The sequence below is a fragment of the Leopardus geoffroyi genome, chromosome A2 (assembly GCF_018350155.1).
Source record: "Leopardus geoffroyi isolate Oge1 chromosome A2, O.geoffroyi_Oge1_pat1.0, whole genome shotgun sequence".
Lineage (NCBI taxonomy): Eukaryota > Metazoa > Chordata > Mammalia > Carnivora > Felidae > Leopardus > Leopardus geoffroyi.
This window is the reverse complement of record NC_059331.1, coordinates 136,142,662-136,169,706: the sequence shown is the minus strand read 5'-3', so window position 1 is coordinate 136,169,706 and position 27,045 is coordinate 136,142,662. Positions and strand designations below refer to the sequence as shown.

At 36.9% G+C, this 27,045-nt stretch overlaps 1 protein-coding gene across 2 annotated transcripts in view; it reads right to left on the bottom strand.

Moving 5' to 3' along the window:
- CFTR (CF transmembrane conductance regulator) overlaps window positions 1–27,045 on the bottom strand; it is a 188,665-nt gene that overhangs the window by 67,132 nt on the left and 94,488 nt on the right. For both annotated transcript variants that reach the window (XM_045495404.1, XM_045495405.1), the window contains 6 exons: window positions 24,652–24,746; window positions 21,576–21,662; window positions 19,134–19,854; window positions 16,333–16,461; window positions 3,398–3,435; window positions 2,681–2,931 (listed from right to left, as the gene is read on the bottom strand). In XM_045495404.1, coding sequence (XP_045351360.1) covers window positions 2,681–2,931; window positions 3,398–3,435; window positions 16,333–16,461; window positions 19,134–19,854; window positions 21,576–21,662; window positions 24,652–24,746 — 1,321 coding nt within the window. The remainder of the gene's footprint in view (window positions 1–2,680; window positions 2,932–3,397; window positions 3,436–16,332; window positions 16,462–19,133; window positions 19,855–21,575; window positions 21,663–24,651; window positions 24,747–27,045) is intronic.

Here is a 27,045-nt window from a genome sequence, read left to right as displayed (position 1 = left end):
CAAATGGTAGTGTTCCATCAAAGTTATCAATTCACATTTTCATCTATTCAACATAGTCTACTGAGCACCTACTACATGTCCATGTGTCTTAAGGCTGTTTAAATAGTGACATAGAAAAATTGGGTAAGGAGTCAAAATCAAGGTCAATGTACAATTGGAGAGGGCACATGTGGGAGAAACTCAAGTGCACATACAAGGCATAGAAGCATCGGTTGCTGCCCAGTATAGCAGAGAATATTTAGGCAAAATAATGAGAACAAGTGAATCATAAGTCAGTTATAATAACGGTTTTTAAAAGAAAGCATAATCCTTGCATAGAGAAATGGGGGGGGGCAGAGGTGGAAAAAGAACATCTAGATGTTGTAAGATCATTTTGTTACTTCTTACGCATCCTGTTCTCATGTCTTGGTAAATAAGACAAATTAGAAAATGAAATGAAATACCATGTGACTTCACTCATATGTAGAATTTAAAAGGCAAAACAAACTAACATGGGGGGAGAAAAGAGAGACAAACCAAGAAATAGACTCTTAACTATAGGGAACAAACTGATGATATGAGAGGGGAGGTCAGGGGTGGGATGGGTTAACTGGGTGATGGGTTTAAGGAGCGTTCTTCCTATGATGAGCAATGGGTGTTATATGTAAGTGATGAATCACTAAATTCTACACCTAAAACTAATATCACACTGTATGTTAACTAACTGGAATTCACATAAAAACTTGGAAGTGAAAAAAAGAAAAGAAAAAAGGAAAATGAAATAAATGAGGGGGACCTGGCTGACTCAAGTTCGTGGAGTGTGCAACTCTTGATCTCCAGGTTGTGGGTTCGAGCCCCATATTGGGTGCAGAGATTTCTTAAAACTAACCAAATCTTAAAAAAAAAGAAAATGAGGGGTGCCAGGGTGGCTCAGTCGGTTAAGCACTGACTTCAGCTCAGGTCATGATCTCATGGTTTGTGAGTTCCAGCCCTGGGTAGGGCTCTATGCTGACAGCTCAGAGCCTGGCGCCTGCTTTGGATTCTGTGTCTCCCTCTCTCTCTGCTCCCTCCCCTGCTCATGCTCTGTCTCTCTCTCTCTCAAAAATAAACATTTTAAAAAAAGGCATTAAAAAAAAACAAAATGAAATTAATGGTAATCATTTAAATATGAAATAGAGAAGGTTCAAGACCAACTGTGAGCAGTGTATAAAGGAATGAGGAGCCCTGGAAAGTAAAGACGTGAAAAGGAAAGTGCACCCCCTATGGGAACAAGGCCCCATAGAAAGGAACAACATTAGAGACCTAACATTTATTTCACATTGGCTCTATAAAGACAAGTAGGTTGCCTTGTTTAATTCTCATAATGATCCTCTCAGATAATTATTCTTTTCTCCATTTCACATTGTGGAGGCAAGGCTCAGAAGAGCAACAAGCCTATGTTTATCACTCGTATGCAGCCAAGCCAATGCCTATCGCTTGGAGCCAATGCTCCATTACATCTCACCGTCCAATTCTGACTACTGGAAACTGGGGCAAATTTCTTAACTTCTCTGGGCTTCAGTTTTTCTATAAAAAGGTGAAATTATTGAATCAAGGTAATTTGACATTCTCTTCTACCTCAAAAATTTCTTAGCTCTAAAACAGGATAACGATGAATATACTCAAATGAGTCAAGGCTTTAGTGACACACAAAGACTTCAAAATAAATAGAAAGAAGATCTTTCTGAATACTGACGCTGACATTTTGTTACCCAGATAAAAATGATATATATTTATTATCTTGAGATCTTTAGATAGAATCACTCTAAAAATCTCAATCTTGGAACTTATTATTTGCTTTATAATTAAATATTTCTGTGTCTACCTCCTCTCCCTTGTCTGTGAGTTTTTCCAAGTCAAAAACTGTACCTTTTGTATCTTTTCATGCCAACCTCTGGCTTAGTGCCACACAAAGTAAGCTCTCCATAACCTTTCATATTTACCTTTTTCTTTTGATGAGAACATTTAAGTTTTACTCTTAGCAAATTTCAATTATATAATACAGTGTTTTCAATTACAGTCACCATGTTATACACCCTAGTTCCTCAGACCTTATTCATCTTATAACTGAAAGCTGTGCCCTTTTACCAACCTCTATAATCGCGCAAAAATATTTTACAAATACATTTGGGATTTATTCCTCTCCCACCCACCACCAAAAACAAAACAAACAAAAATAACCCAAAACGTTGGAACAACTTTATTTGATCATCTTTGAATAGTTACATGAAACTAGATTATTCTGTCCCCATCAAGAAACTTCATCAGTAAAAGAATTTTCTATATTCCTTGGTCACTTCAAATCTGCTTCTCTTTTAAACAATACTATACATTGGCAACGAGATACCTGAAAAAGGGCTAGAGCAAATATCTGAATAGAAAAGGACAACGAACCCAGAAAGGCCTGTTTCTGTTGCTATACTCTCAGCAGCATCACGGTCTAACAAACTAAGCTACTCTAATCAGCTAAGACAGAAACATGGAGCAATAATGTCTGGTAGCCTACAATTTCTAGGAAATGTGCATGCGGGTCATAAGGAAGTTCAACAAAGGGCAGATGCTTCCATCAAAAGCCAACGCTACCACTAAAAAAACCCCAAGGAAACTGTAGGACCTTTTGCTTGAGGATCAGCAGTTTCATTTTGTATACCTAGTCAAATACCTGCTTTCAACGTGTTGAGGGTTGACACAGGTGCTTGAAGAACAGAATGTAACATTTTGTGGTGTAAAATTTTCGACACTGTGATTAGAGTATGCACCAGTGGTAAACCTCTGAAGAATCCCAGAGCAAGCAAAGTGTCAGCTACTCCCACATAAATATAAAAGACATAATATGTGCTGGTATTGGTGAAGATCACTGCATAACTGCTATTTATACTTTTAGTACTATTCCCTTTGTCTTGAGAAGGCATTCTGCAAAGCAAAAAGAAATTGTTATTTGGCAACCAAACTTTCCTGCTGGATTTCCAATACATGTAAACAAAACTGAACTTGAGTCTGAAGAAACACAACATATTTCATTAGCGTTAAGTTATGCCTTTAATCTCAAGGACTCACTACTGCAGCAAAGTAGTCAGTTTTTTCATCATTGAAAGAGATAGGATTGTTATTACACAGTCAAAAAAATACCAAATGTAAAATGCTGTTTTCAATATTTTTATTGCATTTTATGGAAACTAAACACAACTAAATCCTTTAGGAATTGACAAACAGCTGCAGAAACAGCACATGCTCACAATTTTAAACAAGAGAACTTAACTTTCCATTTCTATAATACTATGGGGAAATGAACTTTTATTCATTATTCAATATTCTTTAATAACATCCAAATAATCAATAGAAACAAAATATAATCTGCAATAGAACATGGAATACTCACTGTCTAAGCAGCCACAACACAACCAAAGAAACAGCCACCTGGAATAAAACAATACACACTTAATTTTTTCCCGACATCTCTACCTATTCATCCCAGACCCAGCTCTAATTCCACCATGACAAACAGCAAAATACACAATTTCTTTTTCCTTTCCTTTGCTTTCCTGGGTCCAGCAGCTGTAATAATTGTCCTAAAAATCATCCTTTGTGGTGAAAACATGTTAAGTTAGTGGAATTCAAATTTCACTGCATTAAATACTTTGCCATTTCTCTCCCTCACTCAACAGAAACTATTCATTGAATCTCACAGGAGAGCAAAATTTAATCTTTTAAATAATAAACTTTGTTCTAGGGATCCTGGGAAGATGGCGGAGTAGGAGGAGGCTGGTCTCACCGCCTCCTGCTGATCACTTAGATTCCACCTAGACCTGCCTAAATAACCCAGAAAACCGCCAGAAGATTAGCAGAATGGAGTCTCTGGAGCCAAGCGCAGACGAGAGGTCCACGGAAGAGGGGCCCCTCCCGAAGCGGATCTCCGAAGGAAAAGCGAGCTGAGACTGCCCCTCCCGCCCCTGTGCACCTTGCCAATCCACCCCAGCTAATACGCCAGATCCCCAGCACCACAAGCCTGGCAGTGTGCAAGTAGCCCAGACGGGCCACGCTACCCCACAGTGAATCCCGCCCCTAGGAGATGGGAAGAGAAGGCACACACCAGTCTGACTGTGGCCCCAGCGGTGGGCTGGGGGCAGACATCAGGTCTGACTGCAGCCCCGCCCACCAACGCAAGTTATTCAAGACAGCACAGGGGAAGTGCCCCCAGACCCGCACCACTCCAGGGACTATCCAAAATGACGAAACGGAAAAATTCCCCTCAGAAAAATGTCCAGGAAATGACAACAGCTAACGAACTGATCAAAAATGATTTAAACAATATAACAGAAAGTGAACTTAGAATAATAGTCATAAAATTAATCTCTGGGCTTGAAAACAGTATAAAGGACAGCAGAGAATCTCTTGCTACAGAGATCAAAGGACTAAGGAACAGCCAGGAGAGCTAAAAAATGCTATCAATGAGTTGCAAAATAAAATGGAGACAACTACGGCTCGGATTGAAGAGGCAGAGGAGAGACTAGGTGAACTAGAAGATAAAATTATGGAAAAAGAAGCAGCTGAGAAAAAGAGAGATTAAAAAATCCAGGAGTATGAGGGGAAAATTAGAGAACTAAGTGATGCACTAAAGAGAAATAACATACGCACAATTGGTATTCCAGAGGAGGAAGAGAGAGGTAAAGGTGCTGAAGGTGTACTTGAAGAAATAATAGCTGAGAACTTCCCGGATCTGGGGAAGGAAAAAGGCATTGAAATACAAGAGGCACAGAGAACTCCCTTCAGACATAACTTGAATCGATCATCCGCATGACATATCATAGTGAAACTGGCAAAATACAAGGATAAAGAGAAAATTCTGAAAGCAGCTAGAGATAAACGTGCTCTAACATATAAAGGGAGACCTATAAGACTCATGACCGATCTCTCTACTGAAACTTGGCAGGCCAGAAAAGAATGGCAGGAGATCTTCAATGTGTTGAACAGAAAAAATATGCAGCCGAGAATCCTTTATCCAGCAAGTCTGTCATTTAGAATAGAAGGAGAGATAAAGGTCTTCCCAAACAAACAAAACCTGAAGGAATTCGTCACCACTAAACCAGCCCTACAAGAGATCCTAAGGGGGATCCTGTGAGACAAAGTACCAGAGACATTGCTACAAGCATGACATGTATGGACATCACAATGACTCTAAACCCATATCTTTCTATAATAACACTGAATGTAAATGGACTAAATGCGCCAACCAAAAGACACAGGGTATCAGAATGGATAAAAAAACAAGACCCATCTATTTGCTGTCTAGAAGAGACTCATTTCAGACATGAGGACACCTTCAGATTGAGAGTGAGGGGATGGAGAACTATTTACCATGCCACTGGAAGTCAAAAGAAAGCTGGAGTAGCTATACTTATATCAGACAAACTAAACTTTAAATTAAAGGCTGTAACAAGAGATGAAGAAGGGCATTATATAATATTCACAGAGTCTATCCATCAGGAAGAGCTAACAATTATAAATGTCTATGTGCCAAATACAGGAGCCCCCAAATATATAAAACAATTACTCACAAACATAAGCAACCGTATTGATAAGAATGTGGTAATTGCAGGGGACTTTAACACTCCATTTACAGAAATGGATAGATCATCTAGACACACGGGCAATAAAGAAACAAGGGCCCTGAATGATACATTGGATCAGATGGACTTGACAGATACATTTAGAACTCTGCATCCCAAAGCAACAGAATATACTTTCTTCTCGAGTGCACATGGAACATACTCCATGATAGATCACATACTGGGTCACAAAACAGCCCTTCATAAGTATACAAGAATTGAAATCATACCATGCATACTTTCAGACCACAATGCTATGAAGCTTGAAATCAACCACAGGAAAAAGTCTGGAACACCTCCAAAAGGATGGAGGTTAAAGAACACCCTACTAAAGAATGAGTGGGTCAACCAGGCAATTAGACAAGAATTTAAAAATATATGGAAACAAATGAAAATGAAAATACAACAATCCAAACGCTTTGGGATGCAGCGAAGGCAGTCCTGAGAGGAAAATACATTGCAATCCAGGCCTATCTCAATAAACAAGAAAAATCCCAAATACAAAATCTAACAGCACACCTAAAGGAAATAGAAGCAGAACAGCAAAGACAGCCTAAATCCAGAAGAAGAAGAGAAATAATAAAGATCAGAGCAGAAATAAAAAATATAGAATCTAAAAAAACTGTAGAGCAGATCAACGAAACCAAGAGTTGTTTTTTTGAAAAAATAAACAAAGCTGATAAACCTCTGGCCAGTCTTCTCAAAAAGAAAAGGGAGATGACCCAAATAGATAAAATCATGAATGAAAATGGAATTATTACAACCAATCCCTCAGAGATACAAGCAATTATCAGGGAATACTATGAAAAATTATATGCCAACAAACTGGACAACCTGGAAGAAATGGACAAATTCCTAAACATCCACACACTTCCAAAACTCAATCAGGAGGAAATAGAAAGCTTGAACAGACCCATAACCAGCGAAGAAATTGAATCAGTTATCAAAAATCTCCCAACAAATAAGAGTCCAGGACCAGATGGCTTCCCAGGAGAGTTCTACCAGACGTTTAAAGCAGAGATAATACCTATCCTTCTCAAGCTATTCCAAAAAAGAGAAAGGGAAGGAAAACTTCCAGACTCATTTTATGAAGCCAGTATGACTTTGATTCCTAAACGAGACAGAGACCCAGTAAAAAAACAGAACTACAGGCCATATCTCTGATGAATATGAATAAGATACTAGCAAATCGAATTCAACAGCATATAAAAAGAATTATTCACCATGATCAAGTGGGATTCATTCCTGGGCTGCAGGGCTGGTTCAACATTCGCAAATCAATCAATGTGATACATCACATTAATAAAAGAAAAGATAAGAACCATATGATCCTGTCAATCGATGCAGAAAAGGCATTTGACAAAATTCAGCAACCTTTCTTAATAAAAACCCTCGAGAAAGTCGGGATAGAAGGAACATACTTAAAAATCATAAAAGCTATTTATGAAAAGCCCACAGCTAACATCATCCTCAATGGGGAAAAACTGAGAGCTTTTTCCCTGAGATCAGGAACACGATAGGGATGGCCTCTCTCACCGCTGTTGTTTAACATAGTGTTGGAAGTGCTAGCATCAGCAATCAGACAACAAAAGGAAATCAAAGGCATCAAAATTGGCAAAGATGAAGTTAAGCTTTCACTTCTTGCAGATGACATGATATTATACCTGGAAAATCCGATCGACTCCACCAGAAGTCTGCTAGAACTGATACATGAATTCAGCAAAGTTGCAGATACAAAATCAATGTACAGAAATCAGTTGCATTCTTATACACTAATAAGGAAGCAACAGAAAGACAAATAAAGAAACTATTCCCATTCACGATTGCACCAAGAAGCATAAAATACCTAGGAATAAATCTAACCAAAGATGTAAAAGATCTGTATGCTGAAAACTATAGAAAGCTGATGAAGGAAATTGAAGAAGATATAAAGAAATGGAAAACCATTCCGTGCTCATGGATTGGAAGAATAAATATTGTCAAAATGTCAATACTACCCAAAGCTATCTACACATTCAATGCAATCCCAATCAAAATTGCACCAGCATTCTTCTCGAAGCTAGAACAAGCAATCCTAAAATTCATATGGAACCACAAAAGGCCCTGAATAGCCAAAGTAATTTTGAAGAAGAAGACCAAAGCAGGAGGCATCACAATCCCAGACTTTAGCCTCTACTACAAAGCTGTAATCACCAAGACAGCATGGTATTGGCACAAAAACAGACACATACACCAATGGAAGAGAATAGAAACCCCAGAACTAGACCCACAAACGTATGGCCAACTAATCTTTGACAAAGCAGGAAAGAATATCCAATGGAAAAAAGAGTCTCTTTAACAAATGGTGCTGGGAGAACTGGACAGCAACATGCAGAAGGTTGAAACTAGACCACTTTCTCACACCATTCACAAAAATAAACTCAAAATGGATAAAGAACCTGAATATGAGACAGGAAACCATCAAAACCCTAGAGGAGAAAGCAGGAAAAGACCTCTCTGACCTCAGTCATAGCAATTTCTTACTTGACACATCCCCAAAGGCAAGGGAATTAAAAGCAAAGATGAACTACGGGGACCTTATGAAGATAAAAAGCTTCTGGACAGCAAAGGAAACAACCAACAAAACTAAAAGGTAACCAACAGAATGGGAAAAGATATTTGCAAATGACATATCAGACAAAGGGCTAGTATCCAAAATCTATAAAGAGCTCACCAAACTCCACACCCGAAAAACAAATAACCCAGTGAAGAAATGGGCAGAAAACATGAATAGACACTTCTCTAAAGAAGACATCCGGATGGCCAACAGGCACATGAAAAGATGCTTAACGTCGCTCCTCATCAGGGAAATACAAATCAAAACCACACTCAGATATCACCTCACGCCAGTCAGAGGGGCCAAAATGAATAAATCAGGAGACTATAGATGCTGGAGAGGATGTGCAGAAACGGGAACCCTCTTGCACTGTCGGTGGGAATGCAAACTGGTGCAGCCACTCTGGAAAACAGTGTGGAGGTTCCTCAAAAAATTAAAAATAGACCTACCCTATGACCCAGCAATAGCACTGCTAGGAATTTACCCAAGGGATACAGGAGTGCTGATGCATAGGGGCACTTGTACCCCAATGTTTATAGCAGCACTTTCAATAATAGCCAAATTATGGAAAGAGCCTAAATGTGCATCAACTGATGAATGGATAGAGAAATTGTGGTTTATATACATAATGGAGTACTAGGTGGCAATGAGAAAGAATGAAATATGGTCTTTTGTAGCAACATGGATGGAACTAGAGAGTGTTATGCTAAGTGAAATAAGCCATACAGAGAAAGACAGATACCATATGTTTTCACTCTTATGTGGATCCTGAGAAACTTAACAGGAACCCATGGGGGAGGGGAAGGAAAAAAAAAAAAAGAGGTTAGAGTGGGAGACAGCCAAAGCATAAGAGACTCTTAAAAACTGAGAACAAACTGAGGGCTGATGGGGGGTGGGAGGGAGGGGAGGGTGGGTGAGGGATATTGAGGAGGGCACCTGTTGGGATGAGCACTGGGTGTCGTATGGCAACCAATTTGACAATAAGCTTCATATATTGAAAAAAAAAATAAAGGAGTGTCAATGTCGCTGGCAATGCCAACATTCTCAAGTATAAATCCCCGAAACAAATATTTTATCATATTTACTAATGAACAATAACCAAAGCAATTTCCTAAAGAACTGGTCTCATCAGTGTAGTATTAAATTGTTTCCTGGCTTTTGTAAATAGAAACCACTAGTGGACAGAGACACAGAACTACCAACCCAAACTACTTTTGTTGACTGGAATAAAACCACGTCCAAGGATTTGATGTAATGACATTAGTACAGATATTTGGGGGCATATAGAAACAATTAATTAAGCAATTCTATTATTTAATTTCTAACATATTTCAAAGTTATAAAGTTCATGCAGTTTATGATAGAGTGAGAGTCCTGGATCCTTAAAAGGTAAAAGCAAAAGGTCTTTTTTTTTGTTTTTTTGTTAATTTTTCAGGGTATTAGGATGCCTGGGTGGCTCACTTGGTTAAGTGTCTGACTTCAGGTCAGGTCACAATCTCTCAGTTCATGGGTTCAAGCCCCACATCGGACTCTGTGCTGACAGTTCAAAGCCTGGGGCCTGTTTCAAATTCTGTGTCTCCCTCCCTTTCTCTTCTCCCCCACTTGCTCTCTCTCTCTCTCTCTCTCTCTCTCACTCTTTTTCTCTCACTCTCTCTTTCAAAAAGATGAATATAAAATGTTAACAAAAAATAAAAAATAATAATTTTCAGGGTTTTACACTTCATTCCATATCACATAGAAAACAGTACAGTCTAAATAAGCCCCGTCCAAAGGAATTTTCTATAATAATAAAAATGTTCTATATCTGCATTGTTCAATATTGTTTCCACTTATCATATAGGACAGTTGATCACTGCAAATGTAGCTAGTACGTATGACTGAGGAATTTAATTTGAAATTTTTTTTTATTTTACTTAATTTCATTTCATTTACATGGTCATACATTGCTGGTGGCTACTGTATTGGACAATGGATGCATAGATTATAATAACTATTAGTTACATAAGGGTGTACACAGAGTGTTTATTATATATCCATATTGGGTATCTAAAATCTGATGATGGAATTCTCTAAGGACAGCTCCGTGAATGACCAAGGCGATAATTCATGAACTGTGCAAATGATCCCAAGATGGAAAAGGAGTAGCCAGTATTTAGTAAATAGGTCAGAATCTAAATTATGTAGATAATTTGTCTACATGATTAAAAAACACCATGGAGTGTAGGGGTAGAACATTATAACATATACATATAGGAAAAGAAGCCAAATGCCTATATTTGAAATACTTATTTGCTAAATGAATTAGTAAACATCTAAGGAGACATGATAGATAAAGGTTGATTGTGTCTGTAGCAAAACTCTAACAGTATGCTTTCAAAAAGAAGATGCAATGTTAAGCAAGAGCAAGAACCTGTGAGGAACCCCACCATAACATAACATGGCCAGATACAAGTCTGATTTTTTACAACTAAAGAAAATAAGTGCAAAAGGGAAGAAAATTGCCAAGGGCGATGTAATAAGGCCAGGTATATAAAAGGCTAAAAAATTGTGAATATGACCAAACAAAGTATAATTCCAACATTCTACATGAAGAACTCCAGACTTTTTCACTGCAGAATATCTGCAGAGGCCTTTAAATATGATTTAAGGTTCTCAACACTCTGGATGTTCCTACTGCATTTAAAATAAAACCTAGGGGTGCCTGGGTGGCACAGTCGGTTAAGCGTCGGACTTCAGCCAGGTCACGATCTCGCGGTCCGTGAGTTCGAGCCCCGCGTCAGGCTCTGGGCTGATGGCTCAGAGCCTGGAGCCTGTTTCCGATTCTGTGTCTCCCTCTCTCTTTGCCCCTCCCCCGTTCATGCTCTGTCTCTCTCTGTCCCAAAAATAAATAAACGTTGAAAAAAAATTTTTTTTAAATAATAAAATAAAATAAAATAAAACCTAAGCTCTTTACTATAGTCAATAGTCCCACAAATCTCACTCTTGTCTACTTTTCTAATATCATCACTTGCTACTCCCTTCCCTCTCCCACTCCCTCTCACCTCCCAGCTATGGGCCTCCTCTTAATTTCCATCATTGACCAAACTCTTCCAAGACCTTTGCATTTTTTTTAATATGAAATTTATTGTCAAATCGGTTTCCATACAACACCCAGTGTTCATCCCAACAGGTGCCCTCCTCAATGCCCATCACCCACTTTCCCCTCCTTCCTACCTCCCATCAACCCTCAGTTTATTCTCAGTTTTTAAGAGCCAAGACCTTTGTATTTGCTCCAGTCTCTACATGTCTGACTCCTTATCTTTTAGGTGTCAAATAAATGTCATTTTCTCAGACAGCCCCCCTCCCTCATCACTGTTTATTTCCTTTCTGGTGCTTATCACATTCTGTGATTATTTCCATCCAAACACATTTATTGTCTATCTCCTCCCTCAGAATGTGTTTCATAAGAGCAGGAAAGAGCCATTTATTCTCTACCATTGTATATCACCAGTGCCCAGTACAATACCTGGTAAACAGTAGGCACTCAATAAATCTGTATTTAATAAATAAAGGAATGGATGAATAAGAGGACACTTAAATAAAAACACAAATGTCAACAGAGAGAAAATTATAGACAACACATTTGAAAAAGCAGATGACGTGTCATGTTACATAAAGTTAAAACCAAATCAACTCATTCTACAAGTTTTTACATACACATAACTCAGAGCTACCTCCTAAGTCATAAAATGAGATCTGTGTGTAAGTGAATGCCTATTAAACTACTACTGGTATTTTGAGTTTTTACCAATGGAGCACAACATTATAAGTATTGTGTTAACATTATAAACATAAGTGCATTCGTGTATTCCACCTGTATGTTCCATTTTGTTCTTCACTACACACATATACACAGAATTATGCCTGACATATTAAAAGAACTCCAAATATATGTGTTGAATGAATAAATGGCTGAATGAATGGCAGGCAGTAATAGTAAAGTGACACCTTGTCATGACTTAATACATAGATTTCAATGCTTCGCAGATCAAATCATGCCCTAAAACACAGACCCATGCTAAGTAAAGCTGCTTTGAAAGGATGATTATTAATCATTTATAGCAGAAGTATTATGGAAGTATATACATGTCCACTTCACTAGGAATGTAAATCCAGTCAGGGCTTCTTTCTTAACAAAGAGAAGACAAATCATAAAGAAATAGGATACAGCAGTACTCTGACACATTTATTAAAAATTACAGAATGAGGGGCACCAGGGTGACTCAATTAGTTAAGCATCTGACTCTTGATTTCAACTCAGGTCTCAATGTCAGGATTTGTGAGTTCGAGCCCCGTATCTGTCTATGCACTGTCAGTTTGGGATTCTGTGTTTGGGATTCTCTCTCTCCCTCTCTCTCTCTGCCCCTCTCTGTCTCAAAAGTAAAATAAATATTTTTTACAAAATTACAGAATGAAAACACTAAACATAGGATCTTGAAATACTCCAGTCAACAATCCCCTCTGGTTGTTGTAAGAAGCAGGAAACTGTCTCCTACTCTATTATTTGCATTTCTTCTCTAACTACTCAGTAAATGCACTGCTAAGCAGAAGCACTAGAAAGACCAACATAATAGAAATTTTATAGCCAATATCCTTGAACTTATTTAAGAACTTAGAGAAAATAGTGCTCTGTAGTAGAAAAAATGGTATAAAAATAAAAAGGTAGACTGACTCCCTTATCAAAATAACATATTAATGATATATCGTAATGAACTGAATAAATCAACAAGTCTTTTTCAGTTTAGCACTCTGAGTAAAAACGGGAAGCATATTGAACCAACCCGATAAAATCATAAAATCTAAATTGAAGTATCGTGCCTCTGAAAACTAAAAATGGATAAATCACTGTCATTAAAGAAGAAATATCTTAACCTTTCTTCAGGTTTTCTGATCATGATGAACTAAAAGAACTAAACTATCTTCCTGGATTATCATCTGTACCATGATGCATACTAATGAGATACGTCAATATTAATGAGAAAAGGGCACACTGGTGTTAAGAACCTTAGTCTAGAAGAAAAAGTGCAAATTTTGATTCAAAGAAGTTGACAGAATTCTGAACATTAGTGAATGACTTATGTAGCTATATAAATGTGCACACAATTAAAACAATTGCTATTTGTCTACTATCACCAAGGTTTTATTATTCAAAATTTTGAGAGCCAGTTCATTGACAATGGTCCCAGGACACTGGCCAAAAAGTCTCATCACATTATATTATTTCTTGCCTAGAAAATGGCATTATCAATTGTTTTTCCCATTTAAAAGATATTTTTTTGCAATAACTGTGGGAGCTCCACTAATAATTTATATCGTCTTGCAATTTAGTTTCTAGCTTGAAGACAGAAGACCACTATCTTCGTGATTAAGTGAGCTAGTAATAATATACACATGTGCAGCAGCTCAGAGCTCAACCACTAATTAGTTAATTAATTATACACCATTTTGAAAGGTACATAAGTTCAATTCCATGGAGCTGCATAGGACAAAGGTCCTATAAATTAAAATAAATCATCACCATACTCAGGCCCATTTTTTTCTTATGTAACATGGAACTCTATAAACTGAGGACAATTAAGAATGTGACCTTTAGATGCAGAGGTTTAAATCATCAACAGTCATGAAAGGCTGGTTTGAGATTAAATGTGGCACGGGAATAGGTTTCACTCACATTAAGGTTGGTCATTTGCATGATGGGCAGAGATTAATGAGGTAAATATAAAATACATTTCAAAGCAAATTTTATTACTCTTGTAATAAATAATACACTTATGTGAGAGTGTCAAATTACCCAACTCCATATTTTTGGAGTATAAAGTATATTATATAGTATATTATACATATATTTGGAGTATTTTAAAGTATAAAAGGGATTATTGAACTTTCATTATATCTTGGTTATAGACTTGTTTACCTCAGACTATCTTGAGCTTAATAATAATGGTATGACATTAAGGATATTAATGAGAACAGCAACTAGCATTGGTCACTATATGCCAAGCCCTACATTAAATGCTTTATAATCATGATGTCTCTTAACTCAAAAAAGGACCTGGGAAGTTGGTACTATATAACTCTATAAACTGAGGACAATTAAGAATGTGACCTTTAGATGCAGAGGTTTAAATCATCAACAGTCATGAAAGGCTGGTTTGAGATTAAATGTGGCATGCCACATTTTGCAGTCGCCATTTTGTAGATGAGGAAATTGAGGCTCAGTGTTGCTAACTACCTTGCTCCATTTCATAGTGTTAACACAAGGTCACAGCCAAGTCAGTGTGACGCCATAGTTGGTATTGTACTATACTGCAACTCACATCAAGCTTCCATTTGGTTTATTAATTTAAATGGTGGGGCAAAAAAAGAGATACCACCACAACTCAAAGATCAAATGGAAACTGATGGTTTACAGATGAAATAGTATGCACACCTTTTCATTATATACCTTAAGATATTTAACACTATCTTACCTGGTCAGGGAGAAGTGATGATATTTTATGTAGATCCATTCACTGAGGTTAGAAATATCCCAACAATAGGAAAAAAACATGTAGCTGTAAGATTGGGTTCCAACTACATGTACATTTATACTGCCTCAGGAGAGGCGGCTCTTCACCTGAGTCACTCCTTCCCTGAAGACAGTATGGGCCTGTATGTTAGATTTAGTTTGTATATTAGGGCACAGCCTGTGGTGTTCCCTGAAATAAGTATCTAGAGTAAGTAGTCATTCACAGGCTGAATCCAATCCACATGTGTGTTCTGTTGGGCCCATGTAGTGTTTCATTAGTTTGTTTTTATTTAATCAACTACCCACATTTAAAAATAGGAAAATTTTACAGAAAAAAATCTGGATTTCCATCTTATCTCAGTAAACAAAGACTTAGCAAAACTGATCTTAAATTCCTTCTTGATAAGTCCTTTGCTGGTGCCGGGTTTCAGCTGGCCCCAGTAGACAACTGGACGGTACATGCTTTCCATTCAGCCTCAAAGCCACTTCGCCCACAGACATTCTCTGCCAGGCCCCTTTTGGCATTTAGGTGGCTGTTCCTCATTTAGAGAGAAGCCTCATCCACCATCCAGCTTTGAGAACTTCTTATGTCCTCATGGGATTGTACTTGCAGCCTACTGTGCTGTTTGCACTTTCCTCCCTTGTTTTTTTAATGTGGTGCTGTGAAGGACAGCAGGGGTGGGCAAAGAGACCAAGATAGTGGTGCTGAATACAGACAAATTCTGTAAGCAAGAGGGCAATCTGGATCTCTGAAAGGATTGTTTCATATGGTTACTAAGCCACTAATACATATTTCATTCTGTGAAGACAAAGTCATTTAAAGGCAGTGATTCACCACTTGCATATTCAAAAATGCAATATCTAGAGTCAAATGAATTTAAAACTGAGTACAGAATAATTTTCACTGTTTAATTTCAATCCATATAATGTATATAAATCCATTCTTCTTTTTGTAGGTTTTGAACCTCTCTACTAAAAGCTCTTCATATATAAGGAGCATATATACAATATATGGAAAGAGAGATAATCCTAGCATATATAAGGAACATATATAAAATATGCTATGTATGAAAGAGTAAAATGGCAATAGAAGAATTACATGAATCTATACATATAATTATGTAATTTAAAATTACAAATATATTGGGGTGCCTGGGTGGATCAGTCGGTTAAGCATCCAACTTCAGCTCAGGTCACAATCGTGGTCCATGAGTTCGAGCCCCATGTCAGGCTCTGTGCTGACAGCTCAGAGCCTGGAGCCTGCTTTGTATTCTGTGTCTCCCTCCCTCCCTCCCTCTCTCTCTCTCTCTCTCTCAGAGCCTGGAGCCTGCTTTGTATTCTGTGTCTCTCTCTCTCTCTCTCTCTCTCTCTCTCTCTCTCTGCCCTTCCCTTCCTCACACTCTCTCTCAAGACTAAATAAGCAAACAAAATTTAAAATTACAAATATACATATATATTTATGTGTGTGTATGTGTATGTGTGTGCATATCTATGTATATACCCTTCCAAACTATTCTTAATGTAACTTTAAATCACAGTAATATTTTATAACAGAAAATTCTTACCTCAGCCAGAAAAACAACTAAGCACCAAATTAGCACAAAAATTAAGCTCTTATGGACAGTAACATATCGAAGGTATGTGTTCCATGTTGTCACTGGTGGTATGCTCTCAACATCATCAAAAAAGCACTCCTAAAAAAAAGAATCATGGTTACTACAAGGAGACAACACCGTTTCACACGACCATCGTGGTTTTATTTTGAATCTTGGAAATAAAGGAATACTAGCATTCCTAGGTAAACAAATTTCAACAAATATAAACCACTATGAATGACATGTGTGATGTCACTCTATAACCAGTATAATGTCCACTGAAGCAACACAGCTTTTTGAAAAATGAGAAATGCTGTAAGTTTTCAAAATTCTGGAAGTATATCACTGATTATACAACTATACCAGCTCTAGACAATTTCACCATTTTAATGTTTAACAGTGTCACACCTTTTATCAAATACATTGCACCATCAAACTGAATTTTCCTAGAACTCTTCTTGATTTAACTTATTTCTTCAGGGCTCCACGGACAAACAGTTTGGAATTTTGTTGGCTATAGAAGTTTGCTAATAGACATGAAGGCCAGCTGATGTTTGAAGGTTCCTCTCTCTTTCCAGATATGACTTTTTTTTTAATGTTTATTCTTGAGAGAGAGAGAGAGAGAGAGAGAGCAGGAGTGTGAGTGGGGGAGGGGCAGAGAGAGGGAGACACAGAATCCAAAGCAGGCTCTAGGCTCTGAGGTGTCAGCACAGAGCCCGATGTGGGGCTCGAACTCATGAACCATGAGATCATGACCTGAGCCAAAGTCAGATGCTTAACCGACTAAGCCACCCAAGCGCCCCATGACTTGTTATATAATTCTAATCTTCAGTATATTTCCCTGAAAATCTTTTTTTTAATATTTTTTCAATGTTTATTTATTTTTGAGAGAGTGAGAGAATGCGTGAGCACCTGCAAACACATATGAGCAGGAGAGGGCAGAGAGAGAGGGATTTAGAAAATCCCAAGCGGGCTCTGTGCTGACAGCAGAGAGCCCGATGTAAGGCTCAAACCCACAAACTGTGAGATAATGACCTGAGCCAAAGTCAGATGCTTAGCCGACTGAGCCGCTCAGGTGCCCCTCCCTGAAAGTTTTTATTTGTCCTTTGGTAAATGCATTTCGAAAATTTGAGAAAGAGCAGTTCCAGATAGTCCCAAAGGAAAAGATACTTTTGTTTCTTTTGAAGTCAACAAAATTCATAAGAGAATCCCCGGGAACTCGAAAAGGGGTTCCTATGAAATCGGAACATAGCAAACTAATTAGATGTAAAGACTTTTCAGGGGTATAGCTCAGTGGTAGAGCATTTGACTAAGATGTAAAGATTTCTGGAAGCAAATAAACCTGGATTTAAATCTAAGCTCCACTATTGACTTCCTGGGAGCTGCCTGAGTTTAGGCAGCGGGACTTCTCTAAACTTTAGGGGTTTTTAAATCTGTAAATGAAGATATGTACTTTCTAGGGTAGTGGGGTGACTGACATTAGGAGTGATCAGTAAGTAGTAACTATTATCAAGGCATCTGGGAGGTTCAGTCAGTTAAGCATCTGGACTCTTGATTTCAGCTCAGGTCCTGATCTCAGGGTCCTGAGAATGAACCCTGCTTCAGGCTCTACACTGACAATTCAGAACCTGCTTGGGGTTCTCTCTCTCTTCCTCTCCCTCTGCCCCTCCCCTGCTCATGCACATGCACATACGTGCTCTCTCTCTCTCTCTCTCAAAATAAATAAATAAACTTTTTTTTTAAAGGAAATATTATCAGTAACAGAGATCATTCTTCACAACTAAATTTATAGGCTTACATTTGAGAAATTCATTCAGATTGATATGAAACCATACAGAAAAACTATCCCTTAGAAAACCCTTGTAAAATTACAGAAATACTGAAAGTATGTATTTTAGATATCACCTTTGCTGTTGTCTCATTTTACAGAAGAGGAAAAATTGGTCCAAAGATGTGAACTGACTTGTACCCTAACCAAAATCATACTACTCTTAAATGATCTATGTACTAAATATGGCAATTCATTAAAATGCTGCCTGACTCATCCAAGGCACTTGAGGAATTTTTCTAATAAAACCCAAAACACAATAAACAAAACCCCTCCTCTTGTATATTGCTTCCTATTTGAAGAATAAAAGCATTTTGTTCTTTAAAACGTAATATAAAAGGCTTTCTACCTGAAGGTTGGCATAGTATATGTTGAGTTTCATAAACCTTCTTTAAGAGAAATCTGTCCAGAGAACAAACTTTAAAGCAAATTTAAAAGATAAAAGAAAGCCCACTCTAAATTAAGGTAAGACTGACGTATAAGCCAGAATGTGAGTTAGTCCTGTCAAGAGACTAGATGCTTACATACCTTACATAGACTACTTGCATATGAAATACTTCTTGGCCTCTAAATTACTAAAGCTATTATTTGTTTATATATTTATTTATACTCCACTTCTTTCCACAGAGATTTTAAAGTAGTAACAAAGCAGATTCATTATAATTTATAATTTTTCTAATTGATTACTGGCCTAGTAAAGGACCCAATACTAGCCCTTATGTTATTTTTTATAGGAAGAGATACATCCATGGCCAAAGGAAATAGTTCATTCTTGTACATTTTGAAGTTGCTTATATAATTTATGGATTCTGGACTTTCTGAATCTTAAAATAATCTCCACCTTAAACCCATTATTTGAGTAAGTTTTATATCACACTATATACTGCATTTCACTCAGTTTCACTCTGTTGCAAACAAAAAACCACTGATAATTTATACATACCTTTAAATCTTCTTCATTAATTTCTTCACTTACATCCAAGCCACTATCTAGAGATAATCGCCTTGAATATATATCCATTTCAGTTAAGTTTGTCTGAGGGGCCAGTGACATTTTTCGTGTGGATGCTGTTGTCCTTCGGTGAATGCTTTGACCTTGGTTCACAGAGGTCATCAGGTTCAGAACAGACTGCCTTCTTTGTCTCTGAAATGTGGGGCCAGCATTGACCATGTTGCTTCGAGGCAGGACAGCCTCTCCTTGCTCGCCATCTGGAACTAAGGACAGCCTTCTCTCTAAAGGCTCATCAGGATCTCCTTCGATGCCATTCATTTGTAACGGAGTCTTTTGAACAATTGAAAATTTCCTTATAGAGTTGATTGGATTAAGAATAGAGTTCTTCCTTTTTTCACCAAGCTCTCCAGTCTGTTTAAAAGATTGCTTTTTTGTTTCATTCCAGGAGACGGCCGCATCTCCTTCCAATGAGAAACGCCGTAAAGTCTCAGTTATGATGGAATTTCTTCTTTCTGCACTAAACTGGTCAAAAGACTCATATCCCATGAGCTTGGAGCTGAAGTCAGGCCGTAGATTTTGTAATTCAGAAAATGTCCCATAAAAATAGCAGCTACCTTCATGTAAAATTAATATTTTGTCAGCTTTCTTTAAATGTTCCATCTTAGAAGTGACCAAAATCCTAGTTTTGTTAGCCATCAATTTACAGACACAGCTTTAAGAATATAAAAAGATAAAAATAAGATATCAATTGTATAAGAATTTTATTACAAGTCTATATATTGCATTGTAACATTTTATTAATGTATTCTTGTGTAAAACATCTATCATACAATGTCATTATTATACTCAAAATACCTCTAAAAGTAAAAATAGCCATTAATTTGGTGCCTTTCATTATTACAGTATGAAATATATTACTGAATTATTAGAGTATGCTAAATCATAAAATTGAGTGTTAACAGACCTAGAGTGAAATTAAATATCTGATATTAAATAAATGTTGGACTTTGAGCAAATTGGCAACGCTCTGTGTCTTGGTTTGTTCATACAGAAAATGAGAGAATTGTTAGATAACCTTTAAAGATCCCTGGGGAGAGGGGTGTATGCAATTCTGTGTCTTCTAAAATGTCAGAGCTTTCCTGTTCTTTACATTTTCTATTAATTTCCTTTTACATTTTAAGATGGCCACAAATTTAGTTCTCAAGAGCTTATATTAAGACTAATCTGATTTATTAAAAAAAAAAAAGCAACAAACCAGGGAACTGAATAATAAATTTAACCTTCCTCTAATATTATTTCCCTTTAGTCTAAAAGTAAATCCTGACTAGAACCATCTAAGAGAGGCCACTTTCTTTTAGATATTAATACATTATATATTGTATAAAAAGAGGCATCATTCTAGATTATACTTTAACATACTAATATAGCTAACAAAGTGTATATTAGTAATAAGTTACTTATCACAATTACAGGATTGTAAAAATCTTAGGTATTAAGTTTAAATTGTAGGAAAGGTGCTTCTAGGGGTAATACAGCCATTTTATAGACATAGACTTCTACATCCTCATTGCTTAAAATCTTTATTTCAGAAAAGTATAATAATTCTCTTAATAAACTACTTTATAGCTCATGAAATCATTTTGAAACTGAAATCAAGTTGTAAAACTGTTCCTCTTAGGAACTTTACATACATTGTGCCCTAGTAGGAGCTCCAATAAAATGAAAATCCCTAGTTTTGTGTAACCAAGGAAGAGGTTCTATACAAAGTATTGAGGTATATAAATAGTCTGAGCATTCACCTACATTAAAACATTCAGCTTGTTTACTTTCTAAGAGACATCCTATCTAAGGAGAAGACAGAATAAAATACTAACACAAAAAAGTAAAAATGTTAAGTACAATAACCATTTAAAATAATATATGCCAGGGGCGCCTGGGTGGCGCAGTCGGTTAAGCGTCCGACTTCAGCCAGGTCGCGATCTCGCGGTCCGGGAGTTCGAGCCCCGCGTCGGGCTCTGGGCTGATGGCTCAGAGCCTGGAGCCTGTTTCCGATTCTGTGTCTCCCTCTCTCTCTGCCCCTCCCCCGTTCATGCTCTGTCTCTCTCTGTCCCAAAAATAAATAAACGTTGAAAAAAAAAAATTTTAAAATAATATATGCCACAAGGCAATAATAATGTAAAAACTACATAGATAGTGATTGTTTTGACAATAGCAATGGAAGAAATTGGTTTACTATGTGGTCAGAACAGGTTTTAATGGAGTGATTTTGAGTCTTCACTGTGAAGGGAAAACCAGATTTGGGTGAGTGCTATGTCACATTCTACACAATGGTGGCCATATTTCTCAAGGGTAAAATGTCATCTATGATGGTATAGTTGTGCTTTCTTCTCTTTTAGCATGGCATGAGCATTATAAATTATTCAAAGAACATACCTTTCAAATATTTCTTTTTCTGTTAAAACATCCAGGTATCCAAAAGGAGAGTCTAACAGGTATAAATCAGCATCTTTGTACACTGCTCTAAAAAGAAAATGGAAATTAAATTATGTTTTTAAATATCTCATGCCATTTAGGACAAATAATTTTAAATGAGAATCAAAAAGGTAAGTCTTAAAAGATTTTTATGGGTTTTCACAACATTTCAAGAATGGTTAAACTGGCTTTGCTAAATGTAAATGATATAAACTAGCAGAAGTTAACAAACTGAATCACACCAGGCCATACAATTTAAAATACTACCTTAAAAAAAGAAAATCTTTAATAATAGTATTTGTTTAGAGTCAAGAACCATGCTATGTGCTGGGAATACAGTGGTAAAAATTACATAGTCCCTGCCCTCAAAGATCTTGCATGTTGGTGGGAAAGCAAAAAAGAAAATGGACTGTTTCAATGCTATAAAATGTCAGAGACAGCAACTAAATAGTAGCATGAGATAAAAAGAAATGTTAAGTGTCTTCCAGTGTTGACTGCTACCAAAAAACTTTGGTATTGTGGCTGTAATATTACTGTTGGATTTTGCTCCATGTAGTTTCAGTCTCTGTACCATATTTATAAGAATTCCAAACAAGAAAGGATAAATAATTCACAACAAAAATGTACACCCATACCCGTTTTATTTTTTAAGTTAAAAATATGTAAGTGATGAATCACTAAATTCTATTCCTAAAACCAATATTACACTATATGCTAACATATTTAAATACATTTTTATTTAAATAAATTGAAATAAAAACTTGAAACAAAAATAAATTAAAAAATAAACTTTTTAAATGTTTATTTATCTTTAGAGAGTGAGAGTGCGAGCGAGCATAAGCAGGGAGGGGCAGAGAGAGAGAGAGAGAGAATCCCAAGCAGGCTCCACATTGTTAGCATAGAACCCAATACAGGGCCCAATCCTAAGAACTTTGAGATCATGACCTGAGCCAAAATCAAGAGTCAGATGCTCAACTGACTGAGCCATCCAGGCACCCCATAAATAAAAATTTTATGAGCAAGTAAAATCTTCATTAAATTGATCTTAGAACAGTAATAAGATGAAGATATAGTCTCATGTTAATAGAAATGAGATCAAATCTTCATAACATCTAAGCTTTTCAGGTGTGGTTGTTAGTAGCACTACCCTTACTCCATGCATAGGATTCAGGGTTTATGTATAACTCTTGGTATTTTCTGCAAAAATTGTATTCAATTAAAAACTAGAAATGGCAAAAAGGCAAAGTGAAATCTAAAAGAACTTTTGCAACATAGGGGCACCTGGGTGGCTCAGTTGGTTAAGTCTTTGACTTCAGCTCAAGTCGTGATCTCACAGTTCATGAGTTCAAGCCCCATGTCAGGCTCTGTGCTGACAGCTGGGAGCCTGGAACCTGCTTCGTGTTCTGTGTCTCTCCCTCTTTCTGCTCCTCTCCTGCCCCTGCTCATATTCTGTCTGTCTCCCTCTCTCTTTCTCTCTCAAAAATAAACATTAAAAAAATTTTTAAAAGAACTTTTGCAGTATAAATTATTTTTAAAGATAACATGCAAGAACTAGATAAAAGACCCCTATCAAAATACACCCTCAAGGTCTTTCACTGCCCCCTGCTCTGTCTTGCTTCCCTCTCTCCTTTACATCTATGACCACAGTTTCTCAAGAATTGGAAATAATATATTCACAACCCAAAACTGGACGACACGTGATGTGACACATTCCAATCAGAATAATTATTTTCAATAGTAGCTCAAATTGTGTGCACCTTATAAATAAAACCAAATTTTAAAGTTTTGTAAATACAGCCTCAAGTCTATGTTAAATGCCTAGACACCACATAGCATATCTTAAGTTTTGAAATGGAATGTTTAAGATAAGTCTTACTTTGACTCAAAGATTAGTCAATTTCTATTTATTTAGAAGCCATTATCTTGTCTGTGAATAATTAATACCTACTGATTTATTACTTCACAAGTAATCCCCAAATCAAGTCATGGTTTAATGCCAAGAGTCCAGAGGACCTGGTTCAAATTGTGACTCTACCATTTCCTGGTATAGTTTTTACAAGTGAAGCTCTAACAGCCTCAATTATCTGATGATCTCTTCTATAAAGTGGGGAGAACAATTTTCTCTTTGCAGGAGGATATGAGGATTAAGTAAAATTACACACGCATACATTAAGCCTAGAATAATACCAGGCAATTGCAGGTGCTCCGTAAGTTAGTTTACTGTTCCAGCCTTTGAAAGCAGGAGAAAGTAAGGGAAAGGAGCCAAAATATCAATCAGTCAATGTGATTTGTTGTTGACAACTTTGGCAACACAGTGAGAAGAATTCTATTCAAATAAAACTGGAGGAACATTTGACATCTCATCTCACCAACAACTTTTTAAACTGAAAGTTCTAGTTTAACCACAAAGTTTTCTTCTTGACACGAATTAACTTTATGTACTTCTCTTCGACAGCTCAAAACGCTTAAACCAAGAATGTCTCTACCAAGGGACTTCACTGTCCCCTACGATGTTAGATATGCTTGTCCTACTTATTTTTCCTTTAAAGACTATAGACTTTAAGCCAAGTGACATCATTTGCCTTGATATTTTTGTTATGAAATTGTTAATTATGTTGAAAATTTGAAAATGTAGGTTTTTCTAAACCAAGAAGTATAAACAAGAAGTTTAAAGCAGGTGAGTACGTTGTGGGGTGGGTGAGTGGGTAGCCCCCTGATCAACTTAAAAGAAACACTTTTTTTCCTTGTGTTGTACAGAATTCCTGAGTTTTCTACTTGTAGTAAAGCATACCATAAGGCAACAAACATACAGACACCAAACTAAGAGCATGCATTTTGAAAAAGCCGTCACCTTTATCAAATATGAATAGTAAACCCTTATCTATAGTTCATAAAGGTGATTCTTAACCTGCTAATTATAAAACCCCAGGCATTTTTCAATTCCAGAAACAAAATATTAAAAAAATAGAGCAATATCTATAATTTTTACGGGCATATTTACAACAAAAGCTCACTGAACCAATAATCGGATATTCACCTTGCTAAGGAAATTCTTGCTCGCTGACCTCCACTCAGTGTGATTCCACCCTCTCCAAGAACGATATTATCCTTCTCTGCAAACTTGGAAATGTCCTATTATCCAAAAAAGGAAGTTAGAGAGGAATTGTTAGTATGTTTATGAAATTGAAAGGTATACTTTCCTTCAAATGTAATCATATATTAGACTGTTTTAACCACAGCCAAAATTTAAAACACTTCATTCTCAATTATTTCAAATCCATTTCAATTGGTCAAAACATGGCTGAAATTTTAGAAGTAATTTTTTCTTTAACCTCTAGAATTTCATTCATGATCATGAAATAAGAATTGGAAAATATCAAAAGGTAAACCATATGTATATTTATGGGCGTGTAAACACGGGTGTATATAATCCATAGATTTGTTACACAAACTCAAGTACTATCAACATGCTAAAATGCATTACTTTCCAATTTCAACTCATTCTTCTAAAAGAAAATCTCCAGACACGAATAAACCTAACAAGAAAAACTAAAAGAACACTACTCCCATCCCCTGAAGTACCTAAGCATATTCAGTGGATGACCAAGAATAAAAGGCAATTCCTTTCCATACTTTTCTCATCCACCCACCACCACAGGCTTCTTCCCCATCCATCCTCAGTAACTCAGCCCCATATGCTTTGCCATCTACTTTGTCTCTCCTGTCATCACCACCTTTCCACATGGGGCATAACATTCTTACTCCCAGTTAATAACTTCTCCAAGGCAACAAACATGCTAGACATTGTAAAAGGAGATTAGAACTTATAACAAATAGTCCTTGGAGAATAATCCCGGAAAATGCTAAATAACATCCCAATGACTTAATTAATTCTTTTAAGACAGGTTACAAAACAGTACCCAATTAAATGGCAAATTAATTGTACAGAGAACAGAAGTATCCATACAATATAGAAAATTCTACAAGGCTTTTTGGAAGTGATTAAGTTGGCCTGAGACATGAAGAATGAGTTAGACAGGTAACACTCTCCCTTTAGTTCAAAAAAAGTTACTCTCCCTGTGCTCTTCTCACCCCCAAATACCTGCTCTTTTCTTTTGTTACCACTTTCTTCTTTATCCCTCCACTAAAAAAAGCATTTCTATACTATGCCTCCTTTTCTTTAACAATCAAGAAGAATCCACCATCTCTCCTTGACCTACCACCACCATTATCAATATTTAAATTGTCAAAATGGTTACTTCTGTTATCCATTTGTTTCTGTTGTCTACCTTATGAAAGTTTATAGAACTTCATACACAAAACTCTAAACTTACAAAGCAGGTAAATTAACAAATATTCATTTATATTAAAAATGATTTTGCAGCTCCTGTAGGCTAGAACCATTACCCCCAAAGAACTGTTAATGTTAGTACTCCTGACCTCGGGGAACCAAAGGTCTGAGATAAAAAGTGCTGACATTTTGGAGGAGATTCAGTAGGACTCAGTGGAATTGACTATGCTGGCATTGGAGAAATATCACACACAGAGAGGTCACTGACAGCCAGTAGCCCTACAGATGAGAAGGACCTTCATAGTTATGAGATATATCAAAGAAAGTGCTTCATTTCTTTCTACTGAACTAAATGATTTTTTTCAACTCATGAGCCAAGCCATATATCTAGGATTCTATCCAAAACCAAGGACTCTAGCTAAATTCCACACTCTAGAGTCTGAAATCTTCAGCCTCACTGAAGAAGCACTTCCAGGAACTTCTTGGTCTTTATGCCTTTACTCAGCTGTGCTATGAAGCATATCCTCTGTACTTGATTTAGAGCAATTAGCAAGAAAACTGACATGTGTATTTCTTTTCTCCTGTACCATATTTGCTTCCCTCCAATCCCATTCTCTTTTAAAAAATAAATCCTTTGGAGTAAGAAAAATCAAGAATAGTTTGCCTTATGTGAATATATTGAGTGCAGGCTTTTTATAAAGGAAGCAGATTTATAAAGGAAGCTATTAAAAAGCCAGTGGATGCTGAAACTATTGGAGTTTTCAGTTCCCCAAATTTGAATTCAACACCATACTAGTTAAATCAGTTAAAAGCTTTTTTTTTTTTTTCAACGTTTATTTATTTTTGGGACAGAGAGAGACAGAGCATGAACGGGGGAGGGGCAGAGAGAGAGGGAGACACAGAATCAGAAACAGGCTCCAGGCTCTGAGCCATCAGCCCAGAGCCCGACGCGGGGCTTGAACTCACGGACAGCGAGATCGTGACCTGGCTGAAGTCGGACACTTAACCGACTGCGCCACCCAGGCGCCCCAGTTAAAAGCTTTTAAAAGCATTTAAATTTAGAAATATCAGTAGTTATGTTGATGGTATGATTATGTCACAGTTTCACTTAGGGGATAGAATATGAATGTAGAGGATACA